The sequence below is a fragment of the Patagioenas fasciata genome, chromosome 11, assembly GCF_037038585.1.
Source record: "Patagioenas fasciata isolate bPatFas1 chromosome 11, bPatFas1.hap1, whole genome shotgun sequence".
NCBI lineage: Eukaryota > Metazoa > Chordata > Aves > Columbiformes > Columbidae > Patagioenas > Patagioenas fasciata.
The window spans coordinates 19,120,845-19,133,081 of NC_092530.1; the positions used below are offsets into that span (position 1 = coordinate 19,120,845).

The window sequence follows — 12,237 nt, forward strand, 5'->3', positions numbered from 1 at the left end:
AAGTCAAAGTAAGCATGATGAAATTTTGCAGATGGAACAAAAGCTGGTGAAGTGTTAACTCCTGCTGAGGTCAGGGTGGTCACAGAAAGCAAAGCGATGGGATTGCTTGACAAGGCTGGCACCTCTTAGCATGTACTGAAACACAGTTCAGTGCAAGATCCTGTATCAGCCTTACTCAAGTAGCATGGGAATGTAAATCCTGGGAAAGTAAGGATTTTGAAAAGGCCCTGGGATTACAGCAGATAAGCCATTCAGTATGAGCGTCTCAGTTTACATCCACAGAGGAAAGAATTAATTAAGTCATTGCAAGTACAAGCAGAGGAACAGGGTGTTAAAGTTTGGGGGATAGCGAGCAGAAGAGTTACCTAGAATGGTGCACAGATGAGAAGGATGTTCATCTGGTATCCCCTGTATTTTCAATATTGAAGAAAAATTGAAAGTGTGCTGAAAAAAGACTGAAAAATCACATTTGGTCTTGAAAAATGCATGTACTGAAGCACTCACAGAGCACCTTACCTGAGGTTATCAGAAAGAAAACCAGGAAGATGACTTGATTAATAAATACATCATTGCGGACAAGACACGAAGTGCTAAATGGCTGTTTAATCTAGCAGAAGAAGGTGGGATGAGAGTGGCTTCTTGAATTCTGAAGTTGCATTACCTTGAAAATAGAAACCAGGCACCTGTGTTTCAAGATCTTTTAGAGAAATTCCCAGAAGAGGTAGTGGAGCCCCACATCTCTTAACATTTTCAAATGCAGAGGGGTGGCAGCTTGAAAGCTTGCCTTCCTGAGAAGAACTGGACCCAGTACACTGGAAGTCAAGTGAAATTGCTCAAGAATCTGCTCTCCTGGAGCTTAAGAACATGATCTTGGTGGACGGTGAATCACTGACAGTGGCAGCGAGCGCAGGTCTGAGCAGGGGCAGATGGACTGTGAGGGGTGGTGGAGGCAGGAGGAGGTGGCAGCGTGAAGTGAGTGCTCGCTGCCCTCCGTGTGCCTCTCCCTCCATGAGCTTCTCTGTCTCCTGCAGCGCACCAGCCCAGAAGGTGGGATCCATCTCAGCTGCCATTACTGCCACAATCTTTTCAGCGGGAAGCCGGAGATCCTAGATTGGCAGGTGAGGACTTTCCCCAGGGGGATGTTGAGGTGGAGGCCAACCCCCATGAGGACTGCAGGGCTCCTTCCCCTTCCTGCTCAACACAGAGCTCCTGTGCCAGTGCTCGGAATGCCTTAGCTGCAGAGACGCGCCTGGAGACCCTGCGCTGAGTGCTGCTCTCCTGATGTTCAGCAGGATGTCAGAAGGGCAGCAGGAGACCACTTCTGCCAGACCCTGTGTCAGGAGAGCTGGGGACTTGGCTCAGCCTCATAGTCTTGCTTTTGCTTCCCTGAGAAGCCTGGGGACCTCCTGGCAGCCTGGCTGACACGGTGGCGGTCTCTTTGGCAGGACAAGGTGTATCAGTTCTGCTGCAAGGACTGCTGTGAGGACTTTAAGCGGCTGCACGGGGTAGTGTCTCAGTGTGAGCACTGCAAGCAGGAGAAGCTGCTGCATGAGAAGATCCGCTTCTCTGGAGTGGAGAAGAACTTCTGCAGCGAAGGTACTTGGGGAGGGCACGGGAGAGGCAGAGCCCCCATGCTGGGGGATGAGAAGAGAGCATGGAGAGGAACAGAGGGGAGACTGACTTAGCCAGGCCCTGGGGCGAGAGCCTTGCCATGGAGTGAAGGGAGGACTGTCGTGGGGATGGCTTGCTGTCCAGCCAGGCCCTAGGGCAAGATCTTTACCATTCGTTGTGTCCTTGGGGAGGGCTTTCTCACAGCTTTTCTCTCTCTGGGGGCTGGGGAGACAGCAGGTGGCAGCTCCGCTCCTCCTGTCATCATGCACTTCTACGCTCTTGCGTCTGGGCTGGCCTGACCTGGCCTTGCCCTGCCTGCTGGGTTCCTGCACACAGGAGGTTGGAGTCAGACTCTTCCTAGAAGCATGGAGGTGAGAGATGGCAAGTCCCCATGAGGTCCCATCTTATCCCAGCCCCAGGGGCCAGTGCTGGATTGTTCCCTACAGTGTGTTGCGTGTGCTCTGTTGTCTCCGCAGACCTGGATTCTGGTCATGTTTGGGTCAGGGAGGCCCCCAGTTCATCCTGGGAAGGTTTCACTCCTATTGTTTCTCCGCAGGGTGTGTGCTTCTTTACAAACAGGATTTCACCAAGAACCTGGGCCTGTGCTGCATCACCTGCACCTACTGTTCTCAGACCTGCCAGCGGGCGGTCACCGAGCAGCTGGAGGGCAGCACCTGGGACTTCTGTAGTGAAGACTGCAAAAGCAAATACTTGCTCTGGTACTTCAAGGTCAGTATTGGCACTGGCAGCTTGTGCTAAGTGCTGTGGTGGGCACAGCACCCAGATAAAAGTGGGCATTGCACTGAGGAAGCTCGCACTGCTGGAGTCTGGCTGGCACTGCTGCGGAGAACCTGGCACTGCTGGAGTCCTGCCTGGCAATAACGGGACACTGCTACGGGGAAGCTCACGTAGCTGGAGTCCCCAGCTGATCCTGCCAGAGCACTGCACTGAGGAAGCTCACAGTGCTGGATCCGTGGCTAGTGTTGCCGTGAGAAGTTCGCACCGCTGGAGTCCCCGGCTGGCACTGGCAGGGCACTGCTGTGGGGAAGCTCACAGCACCTTGCTCTGTGCACCTTTCACTGGAGAGTTGTGTTGCACTCGGAGGGGGTGTGGTTAGTTACTCCTTGTTTCTCTCCTGCTGATGCGGGCTTTAGGCAGCTCGGTGCCATGCCTGCAAGCGTCAGGGGAAGCTGCTGGAAACCATCCACTGGCGGGGGCAAATCAAACACTTCTGCAACCAGCAGTGTCTGCTGCGATTTTACAATCAACAGAACCAGCCCAACCTGGACACGCAGAAGGGCCCCGAGAGCCTGCTGAACAGTGAGTAGGAGGGAGGGAGGGGACCTGCATAGTTCAGTGTGAGAGACACAGGGAAGACTGAACAGCGAGGGGTGGAAGCTTCCTGCCTGGGACTGGATGAGACGCTAGGGAACAATCCTGCACTGGCCCTTGGGGGGGAAAGGACGGAGTGGGACCTAATGGGGCTTCTCCATCTCTAACGTCTATGGTTCTATGACACACAGGGCCCAGACGGGAGGAGCCGGTGCCAGCGTGCTGCCTGTAGCTCACACTCTTAGCGAGGATACTCAGGGATTTAACATCCTCATGTTGCCAGCGGAGAGCTCGATTTGCAGGGTTAGGGGACAGCGTGGTTTGGCATGATAATCCACCTGCAGCCTCACACCACCTCCGAGCTGTGACCTTCTCAGATCTCATAAGATAATCAGGATTGGGCCAGGTCAGTGCTTGGATGGGAAGCATTCAAGGAAAACACAGGGTGCTGCAGGACGTGGTGCTGGTGATGCTGTAGGTGGGCTCTCCTCAGCCAGAGCTGAACCTAGAACAATCCTGAGGGAGTGCTGAGCTGCTGGAGGCACTGTGTCTTGCCATGTTAGATTGGAATCCTACCACTTACCCAAAGATCGCTGCAGCTTTGGGAGTTGCCAACCCCGTGTCCCGGATAACCCCGTTCTGCAACCGTGAAGTTCCAGCTGGAGAGGAGATTTTCACTGCCTGTTGCCCCATTTCATATCAGTTGCCAGTTGCTTCTGGAAGATTGCAAAGTGCTTTGGGATCCCTCAGGACGGAAGGTGCTCATAGTGACAGTGACAAGACATCACTTGACCCTCGGACACTCGTGTAGTCTAATTCTGCTTGGTCTTTCATAGGCCACGATCTTCTAGGTAATCTGTGTAATCTAGTTAAAATGCCTCCAGATTATGGTGGGACTTACTTCGGTGCATCAAGCTTCAACAGATACCTGCATCACAGGCTCAGGGCTTTGCTGCCCTTCCTGGGATTTCACAAGATGTAAAACCCTGACTGGGGTGTGCCAAGGAGGTGAAACCAAGGCAAGGACCTTCCCATGAGAGACCTCGTCCTCCATCTCCACACTTCCTTGTTCCTTTCCTGACAGCAATGGGCCAATTGCAGGACAGGGGAAGCCCTCGATGTCACTGCTGCTTAGACAGCAAAGCAGAACTGCTCTGCCAGAAGCAGCAGGTTCCCCCAGCCTGGGGATTCCCAACCTGCCTCCAAGATCTGTGCTCTGTAAGAGGCCGTGTGAGGTGATGACTCAAGTGGCAACACATTTGAGTGACCTGGATGAGGAACTGTTGGTTTCTATTGGCACAAGGGTGCCTGGGGGAGTCTGCTTGGTGGGGCACAGACTGTCGTGCTTCCCAAGGGAGGAAGAAGTGTTAAACTTGCTGGTTCCTGTAGCTCACCAAGTGATTCCACAGCCCTAGCCATGCTGTTTGTTTGTCCTCTGCCTTCAAGGCATCTTGCGTCTAAGGGACTAGTAACACTGCTTTTGGGACATAGGCACAGCGAGCAAGTTCTTCCTGCAGAGGGAAGCATGTTTCATGCCATTTGCCGCTTATCTCCTTGGAGCCGTGAACCACAAGACTGAGAAGTACCTTTTCCACCACTGACAACCATGAGAGTCTGAGCCCCGCCCAGCACCTCTGGAGACCCCCAAGAACTTTGCCATTTGGCACATGGGCCGTCACCCTTCACCATGCCATAGCTGCCCCTCCATGCACCCTGGGAGGCAGAGGGCTGTGAGGGCAGCCAAGAAAAAGCCCATCAGCAGTGATGAACCCTCGGCTGAGTGCCAGCTCCAGGCTGCTCCAGCAGCTGCCATGCTTGGTGAATGCCACTGGTGACACTGGGCCCTCTGTGTGTTCTGGCACAGCTGTGGGATGGCTATGGGCATCGTGGTCCCAGGGCTGTGGGGTGCTGCTCGGCTTGCACGGAAAGGGTGCTGGAGGCAGGGCCGTGTGGTCACACAAAGCTTTCCAGCCCAGCGTGCTGTGCAGGGGATTTTGGGAGGAGCATTGCATTGTGAGGAACAGCTTCTGCCTGGTCCAGCCAGGGTCTTCTGTGGACTCAGCAGCTGTGTTGCCAGCTCACAAGGGACTGTCTGGATTTTGGGCCTCTTTTGGGCAGAGCTGCTGACTACTTGCTGCTTCTCTTGCAGACAGTGGTTCCCTAAACCGATTAATTCCTGCGACCCAGTAGGTGCTGCCAAATTGGTGATTTTGAGGGTGCTTGCTGATGATAAAAGGGGCTGCTCCTTTGCTGGAAACAGTCTGTGTCTTGAGGGATTGAGGAGCTTCTGCCACAGAACTGTGCCCAAAGACTTCCAAGGGGAACTGGCTCTGCATGGGGCCTTCCAACTGGAGAGGACAGACGGCCAGAAGTCCTGGTTGCCAGCAATGCCTTCACAGCTCCTTGCTGGTGCTAGGATGAAAGTACAGAATAAGTTGCAGCTTGCCTGGAAGCTTGGACATGTAACGTGGAGCTTTGTGGCAGGAGAATGTTTTTTTCCCTTAGTCCTAGATCACTGCCTGTGGGGCAATCAACTTTACTTTTGATTCTGCTGCAGCAGAAATTCTGCTCATACTCCATAGCTTATTTTTTCTCATTCAAGCCACTGATATCTCCCATTTAGACCTGCTGCCCATCCACTTCAGGCTGGTCGGGGGAGTTCTTGGATTCATTGAGACTGTTGCAGATCCTATGGCTGAATGCTCAGCTGTGGGCTAGGGAGCTTCCTCCGACTGGAGCTTGCCTGTCCTGCTGTCAGCAAGTAGACCCTGCTGGGCCTCCGGTTGCTCCAGAGCTGTCCTCTGTTTCCTTGGGACAGAGGAAATCCGCACAGTGTGAATGCCCATGTGTTGGTTCTTTGGGTGTCTGAGTCATTCCTGGAGAGCCCATCTGTATGTAGGAGGTGCCAATGGACCCGCCACTCCCTTTGGGTGCGGAGACCTGCTGCTGTCCTTGCAGGTGTCTCCTTCATGCATGGCCCACGATTAGTCAGTGCTGCAGAGGCAGTTCTTCTGAGCCACACAGGTGACCCGGGCTCACGGGAGACTTGGATGAAGGTGATCTTTTAGCTCGTCAGCCTTTGAGATGGGTGCAGGTTCTCTGCAGAGCAAATGGGGTGGATTTATCATCCGAACAGGGATGATGTTGTCACCACCTGCGACAAGTATCTGCCACATGTGCCTCTGACCTGCAGATGATCCCCTCTTTCTTCAGGGGAGCGGACTGCATCCCTAGGGCTGGGGCAAAGCTGTCTCTCTGCTTTCTGGCATATCTTGTTATGCTACTACTGGCTCTGTCACCTTCTTCCTAGGGATCTCGAAGCACTTTGCCAAGATATTTGTAGCAGGGAGATGGAGGCACAGGGAGGGGCCATGGCTCGGTACAGCAAGCCAATAGGCAGAGCTGGGAATAGAGCCCTGGATTCCTCTCTCTACAAGAGGCTGGGATTTCTCCTGACCTGCTGTGATGGGGATGGGGTGGACTGCAAGGGAGCACAAAATGACATGGGAATGAGTTCATTTTGGAGCTGTCTTCTGGGCTACTAGGGCTAGAGGTTGTGGAAACATTAACTGTTCCTGGAGCGGCCAGGAGCAGTTTCTGGGGAGCCTGTCTCTGCCCTCTGGCTGCTGCCACCTCCAGTCCCAGCAGTGGGACCTGTTGGCCCAGGAGCCCTTGAACTTAGGTTCATTGCTTTCTCTTACAGGTCAGACTTCAGAGCCAAAACCACCTGCCCATTCCTCACAGAAGACAGAGACTAACATGGTAAGGCCTGTTGGAAGTAAGAGTTTGCAAGACAGCATAAAAGGACTGTCCCCAAAGAGAGGACAGATCTGCCATTGCTCAGGGAGATTTCATTCTTCTACAGCCTATGTGTTCTAAGATGTGTGGGTAGTGAGAGGTGATAAGAGCTGCTGGGGTAGGCAGCATCAGCATCTCTCCTGCAAAGGGGAAGAATAACAATTCCCCAGGAACTGATGATGGGCTCCAGAACAGCCTGGCATTGTGGCTCCTCTGTGCGTGGTGCTCCTCTGTGCATGGGTATAGTCACTGTCTCGCCATGTTCCCTGCTGCCCTGTGGGACAGGAGTGACCTGTCCGGCCTCTCTGCTGCCTGCTGCAAAGGTGCCGCACAGGCTTGCTGCCTGTCATGAGCAGCTTGACAGTCCTTAGACTGGATCTGACTGTGGAAGCATCCGAGCATGTGTGTGTTTTGGGGACTGCCAGGCTCCAGGAGGTGCTTTGGGAGCCTCCCCAGCTGTACCTGTGGTTAGGGAGAGGTGGTGCTGCCTGAGGGGGACACCAACCTGCTGCTTTTTGTGTTTCCTCAGCTGTCAGCAAAGACCTCCTCAGCCCAGGTGTCTCCAGCTGCGCCGCCTCCCCCTCCTCCTCCTGTTCCTGCCACCCCTCGGAAAAACAAAGCTGCCATGTGTAAACCACTGATGCAGAACCGGGGCGTTTCCTGCAAGATAGAAATGAAGTCCAAAGGGTGTCAGACAGGTAGGAAAACAAGACAGGGTTTCAGGGGCATTTTGGAAAGGCCAGTGGCACATGCCTGCTCCAGACTAAATATGAATCCAGCTTGAAATGCTGTACAGAGCAGCCAGGTGTTTGGCACTGTGCTGAGGAGTCGCAGAACAGTGCAGGGCTGGAGATAGGGAGTCCATTTCCATCAGCAGCAGAAAGAGACACACAGAGAGCACTGCAGCATGATCCCACCTCTTGTGGGACAGCTCCTGTTCCTCTGGAGCTTGTCAACTTGTCTGAAGGACCATCTGCTGAGCAAGTTCCACTGTGTAGCTCCTGTCTGGCATGTGTGTGTGGTCTCCAGCATATGCAAGGCGACTAGACCTCTCAAGTGGGACCACTTAAGAGCGGGGCTTGCACCTCTGGCTGAGGCAGACCTCTCTTGTTGGAGGGCTGCTTGGCTTGCTGCTGCTCCAGCTCTGCCCACAAGTCACAGAAGCTGGTGGCTGGAGTGGTCATGGCGTTGGATGGCCAGGAGCACGGCCGTGCGCAGCGGGGCTGGGTGGAGGAGCTGCTGGGAGCGAGCTCACTGACATACTTTTGCTCTTGTCAGAGGCTGAATGGAAGCCCCAGGTGATTGTGTTGCCAATCCCCGTCCCGATCTTCGTACCCGTGCCTATGCATATGTACTGCCAGAAAGTACCTGTGCCTTTCTCCATGCCTGTCCCGGTAAGCAACACACTCCACCTGCTCATGTTTTCTCACTGGCTCAATCCTTCCTTGCTGCAGCCTCCCTGCTTCTCTGTTCATCCCCTTCTCCTGCCTTTGCTTTGATGTCAGTTGACTGAGTGTCAGTTTTCTACTTGGTGTGCTGCTGTCAACAGGTGCCTGTGCCAATGTTCCTGCCCACCACACTGGAGAGCACAGATAAGATTGTGGAGACCATTGAGGAGCTGAAGGTGAAGATCCCCTCCAATCCCCTGGAGGCTGACATCCTGGCCATGGCTGAGATGATTGCAGAGGCTGAGGAACTGGACAAGGCCTCCTCAGACCTGTGTGGTAGGTTGTGCCATGGCTTGGTCTGGCTGAACAGCTGGGATCATGTGGAGTTTGCCAACTTTTGGAGTTAGAGCATCTGCCTGGATCACAGTTCCCCCAAAGCCTTTGGAAAGGGAAGAGAAAGTCCTCAGCTTCTGCTGAGGAGGTACCAGGAGTGAAGAGCTGCAGCAGGGAGCAGTGTCTGCCACTGTTGCTTTTGGGGGTGCCAGTCTTGTGACACATGTGCAGCACTCTTAGGTTATTCAGGTGGCCATAAAACTATGAGCCCTAACCTCGCAGGTCTTTTTACTTGAGGCCTGCTTTTCTCAAGCTCCAGTGACAAGGGCTGTGGCTGGGGAGATGGCAAGTGTCCAATATCTTGATGTCCAGGGAAAGCTGGGCAGCACAGATGCTATGGTGCTCCTCTGAGCACAGGACTGTGCTGCAGGGAGCCTGACTTCATTTCCTAGCTGTCACAGGATAAACAGACAAAAGACTTTATTGGAAGCTGGGTTTATGATCTGCTTTTGTGTTGCAGACCTGGTGAGTAACCAGAGTGCAGAGGGTCTTCTGGAGGACTGCGATCTCTTTGGGCCAGCACGGGACGATGTGTTGGCTATGGCTGTAAAGATGGCAAATGTCCTCGATGAGCCGGGCCAGGACCTGGAGGCTGACTTCCCTAAGAGTAAGAGCCGGGTGAACCAGGTGTGCGGGGCTGCTCCTGCTGCTGCAGGGTTCTCCTGCTGCCCACAGCCAGCTGTTGCCAGCAGCATTAAGAACTGTGTGTGCTTGCCTCCCCATGCCCTCGGAGTGACCAGACTTGAGGCTGGGAACTGAGAGTCTTGCAGAAAACTGCTGGCACCAGGGGTGAGGAGGTCACCTCTTTTAAAGGGGTGTGTGTTTGTCTAGAGTAACTGACCTCTGGAAAACATAGGTCTTTAGAGAAGGGGGAATAAAGAGCTGATTTTAGCAGCACAAAGAGCAAGGCAGCAGCACTGATGTGCTTATAGATTATGATTCCAGAGGATCCAGCAAGGCAAGAGAGAGACCTGGACAGGGCATGACATCCTGGGAGATGGCAGAATTGCTGAGTGTCCATTAGTGGACAGAAGGTGGGAGAAGAGGCAGAGACTTACAGGAGCCCAGCAGTGCTGAGGCAAGATGCTGGCAGCAAAGGAAGGAGAATGGGGATACCTGTGCCAGGCTGTCCCTAGAGCTGGCCTGGCACAAGGGGATGAGGAATGTACCTCAGGTTTAAAAAACAAACAACTATCAGAGGGGAGAGTGTGGGGCTCTGGTTAGTCTCAGAAAGCTCAGCATCATCTGCCAGAGCTGTATTTCTGTAGCTGGGCTGTGGATAGAAGTTCATGCCAGGCAGCAGTAGATGTTGTGAAGTGTTGGGCTGCATATTCATCTTCGTCTTGCTTTGAGAACCAGCCCAGCACACGGGACAGGATGAGAAATCTCAGTTGAGCCCTTCTGTCTGTGCTTCCTTTCAGACCCCCTAGACATCAACCCCAGTGTGGACTTCCTCTTTGACTGTGGGCTGGTGGGACCAGATGATGTGTCCACAGAACAAGATCTGCCTCGTGCTGTCCGAAAGGTGAGCTCTCTGTGGCTACTGCCTGCTTAAAGCTCTTTGGGTTTGGAGTGGGAGCTGCTGTCTGGGATGTGCAAGGTGAAGTGTGCCAGAGGCTTTGGTGTGCTGGGGGGAGGTTGTGCCCTCCCCCTTCAGGGCATGTCTGGCCTGTAGGACACTCCTTGAGTGAAAATACTTGCCTGTCACTTTGGAGGAGCTTTGAATGCCACAGGTCATGTGAGAGCTGTCCACTTTCCTCCCTGTGTTCCTCAGAACTGATGGGCCTTGTTGGCTTGGCTGGCATGGGCACAGACACACTGAGAGGGAGCTGACAGTCAGCAGGTCTGAGTGCTGGCCAGGACTTGCATCTGTCCCAGGTAGGTGCCTGGGCTCACAGCACACCTCTCTGCAGGGGCAGAAGCGTCTGGTGCTCTCTGAAAGCTGTTCCCGAGACTCGGTGAGCAGCCAGCCCAGCTGCACGGTGCTGAACTACTCATATGGTGTGAACGCCTGGAAGTCCTGGGTGCAAGCCAAGTACGCAGGGGGAGAAACCAGCAAGGGAGAGGAGCTACGCTTTGGCCGTAAGTGCCCTGTCTGGATGGGGCAGAATAACAGAAACCACACAGAAGCTGGGTGCCAGGGTGTTGAGGTGTGCCTGGCCTTGCAGGCTGTTGTCTGAGGCTGGCGTGCTTGTCTCCACAGCCAAGCCCATGAGGATCAAGGAAGATATCTTGGCCTGCACAGCAGCTGAGCTCAACTATGGCCTGGCCCAGTTTGTCAAGGAGATAACACGGCCCAACGGGGAGCGCTATGAACCAGACAGCATCTATTACCTCTGCCTTGGCATCCAGCAGGTGAGGAAGGACTTGCTGCCTTCTAGTCTCCCACAGCCAGACCTGGGGCTCAGATCTGGTGAGGGGAACTTGTACCCTTTATTCTGCCTTTTGGGGACCCAGAGAGACTCACTGGATTCTCCTTCAGTGCCTCACCCCAGGACATCAGCCCACCTGATCTGATCTTTGTTCTCAAGCCCAGTGGGTAGGGTGGCAGCTATTCCCCAGCCTTATACCCTTCTTGCACATCCTTAAGGAGGGCTGGGAGATCTCCCCAAACTCAGTCTAGTTCTTCAGCAACAAGTCTACTTTGTCATGCTCTGGGGTTTTCCTCACAGCTCCCAGAAGTGGCTGGTTTTAGGAGGGTGCTCTGCCTCTGTACCCTGGGCTCTCAGGGGAGGGTTTGCATTCCAGGTGCTGCTGTGTCTCTCTTGACTGTGTGTTCTGTCCTTTCTAGTACCTGCTCGAGAACAATCGTATGGTGAATATATTTACAGACCTTTACTACCTGACCTTCGTGCAGGAGCTGAACAAGTCCCTGAGCGGCTGGCAACCCACAATCTTACCAAATAGTATGTGTCTCCAGAGTACCCTCAGTCACGACATGTACCCAGTTTGCGCTTCTAGCCTTGGATCCTCCAGTCTGATTGTGCTTCCCCAGCCTCAGCCCTCTTCTTTGGCACAGGCAGCACGGTCCCACTGTCTTTGGGTTGTACTGACCCATACTGACAGTGGAGCCAGCCTGGTTTACACTTCAGCAGTTTCTGTTGCCCAGAGTCTAGGTAACGGGGAGCAGAGCACAGCTGCTTCGTGCCCTGGGACAGTTTGAATCTTTACAACACTTCAGTCATGTCTCTGCCATTTGGCAAAGAGGATACCAAGCTGGGAGGCACACTAGGAACACAGAGGCATGGGCCAGCACGTGGGCAAGCCCTGCACACTTGAGCTGTGTTGGCCAGGGTTACTGTGCTGCTGCCTTGTGAGTGGACTAACTTAGGGCTCTGCAGAGGCTTTTCGTGATGCTGTGATCTGGGCTGCTTTCCCTGCTGTGTCTTGTCAGGGATTAGTTCACAGATCCAGCCTCCCCTCTGCATGTTGGCTGTCCCAGACAGAGGCGTTTGGCTCCAGACCTGTGTGTCTAGGCAGGAGCTGGCTGTGTCTGTCCTGCCTGCTGCTTCTCCATCTCAGGCTGAGTGTGGTGGAGCACTGACCTGGAGTACCTTTCGTGTCCATCTGTATGGTTAGGCGGTTAGGATTGATTCGGGTTCTGGCCTGTGGTTTGGTTGTTCTCTGGGGTGGCTGGTGGCTGGGTAGATGACTCTGGAGAAGTAACTTCATGAAAAAGTGGATGTTGTGAAGTGTCTGTCTTTTGCAGTGAGTT

The 12,237-nt window shown here is 53.9% G+C and overlaps 1 protein-coding gene across 7 annotated transcripts in view; it reads left to right on the forward strand.

The window, feature by feature from the left end:
• Positions 1–12,237, forward strand: part of ZMYM3 (zinc finger MYM-type containing 3) — a 32,617-nt gene that overhangs the window by 18,113 nt on the left and 2,267 nt on the right. For 5 of the 7 annotated variants that reach the window (XM_071813518.1, XM_065846205.2, XM_071813519.1 and 2 more), the window contains exons 10-22: positions 1,032–1,118; positions 1,446–1,596; positions 2,168–2,340; positions 2,766–2,931; positions 6,647–6,705; positions 7,271–7,439; positions 8,020–8,135; positions 8,291–8,465; positions 8,983–9,129; positions 9,944–10,047; positions 10,436–10,604; positions 10,726–10,877; positions 11,314–11,428. In XM_071813518.1, the coding sequence (XP_071669619.1) occupies positions 1,032–1,118; positions 1,446–1,596; positions 2,168–2,340; positions 2,766–2,931; positions 6,647–6,705; positions 7,271–7,439; positions 8,020–8,135; positions 8,291–8,465; positions 8,983–9,129; positions 9,944–10,047; positions 10,436–10,604; positions 10,726–10,877; positions 11,314–11,428 (1,783 nt within the window). The remainder of the gene's footprint in view (positions 1–1,031; positions 1,119–1,445; positions 1,597–2,167; positions 2,341–2,765; positions 2,932–6,646; positions 6,706–7,270; positions 7,440–8,019; positions 8,136–8,290; positions 8,466–8,982; positions 9,130–9,943; positions 10,048–10,435; positions 10,605–10,725; positions 10,878–11,313; positions 11,429–12,237) is intronic. The other 2 variants (XM_071813521.1, XM_071813520.1) reach the window with 2 other exon arrangements.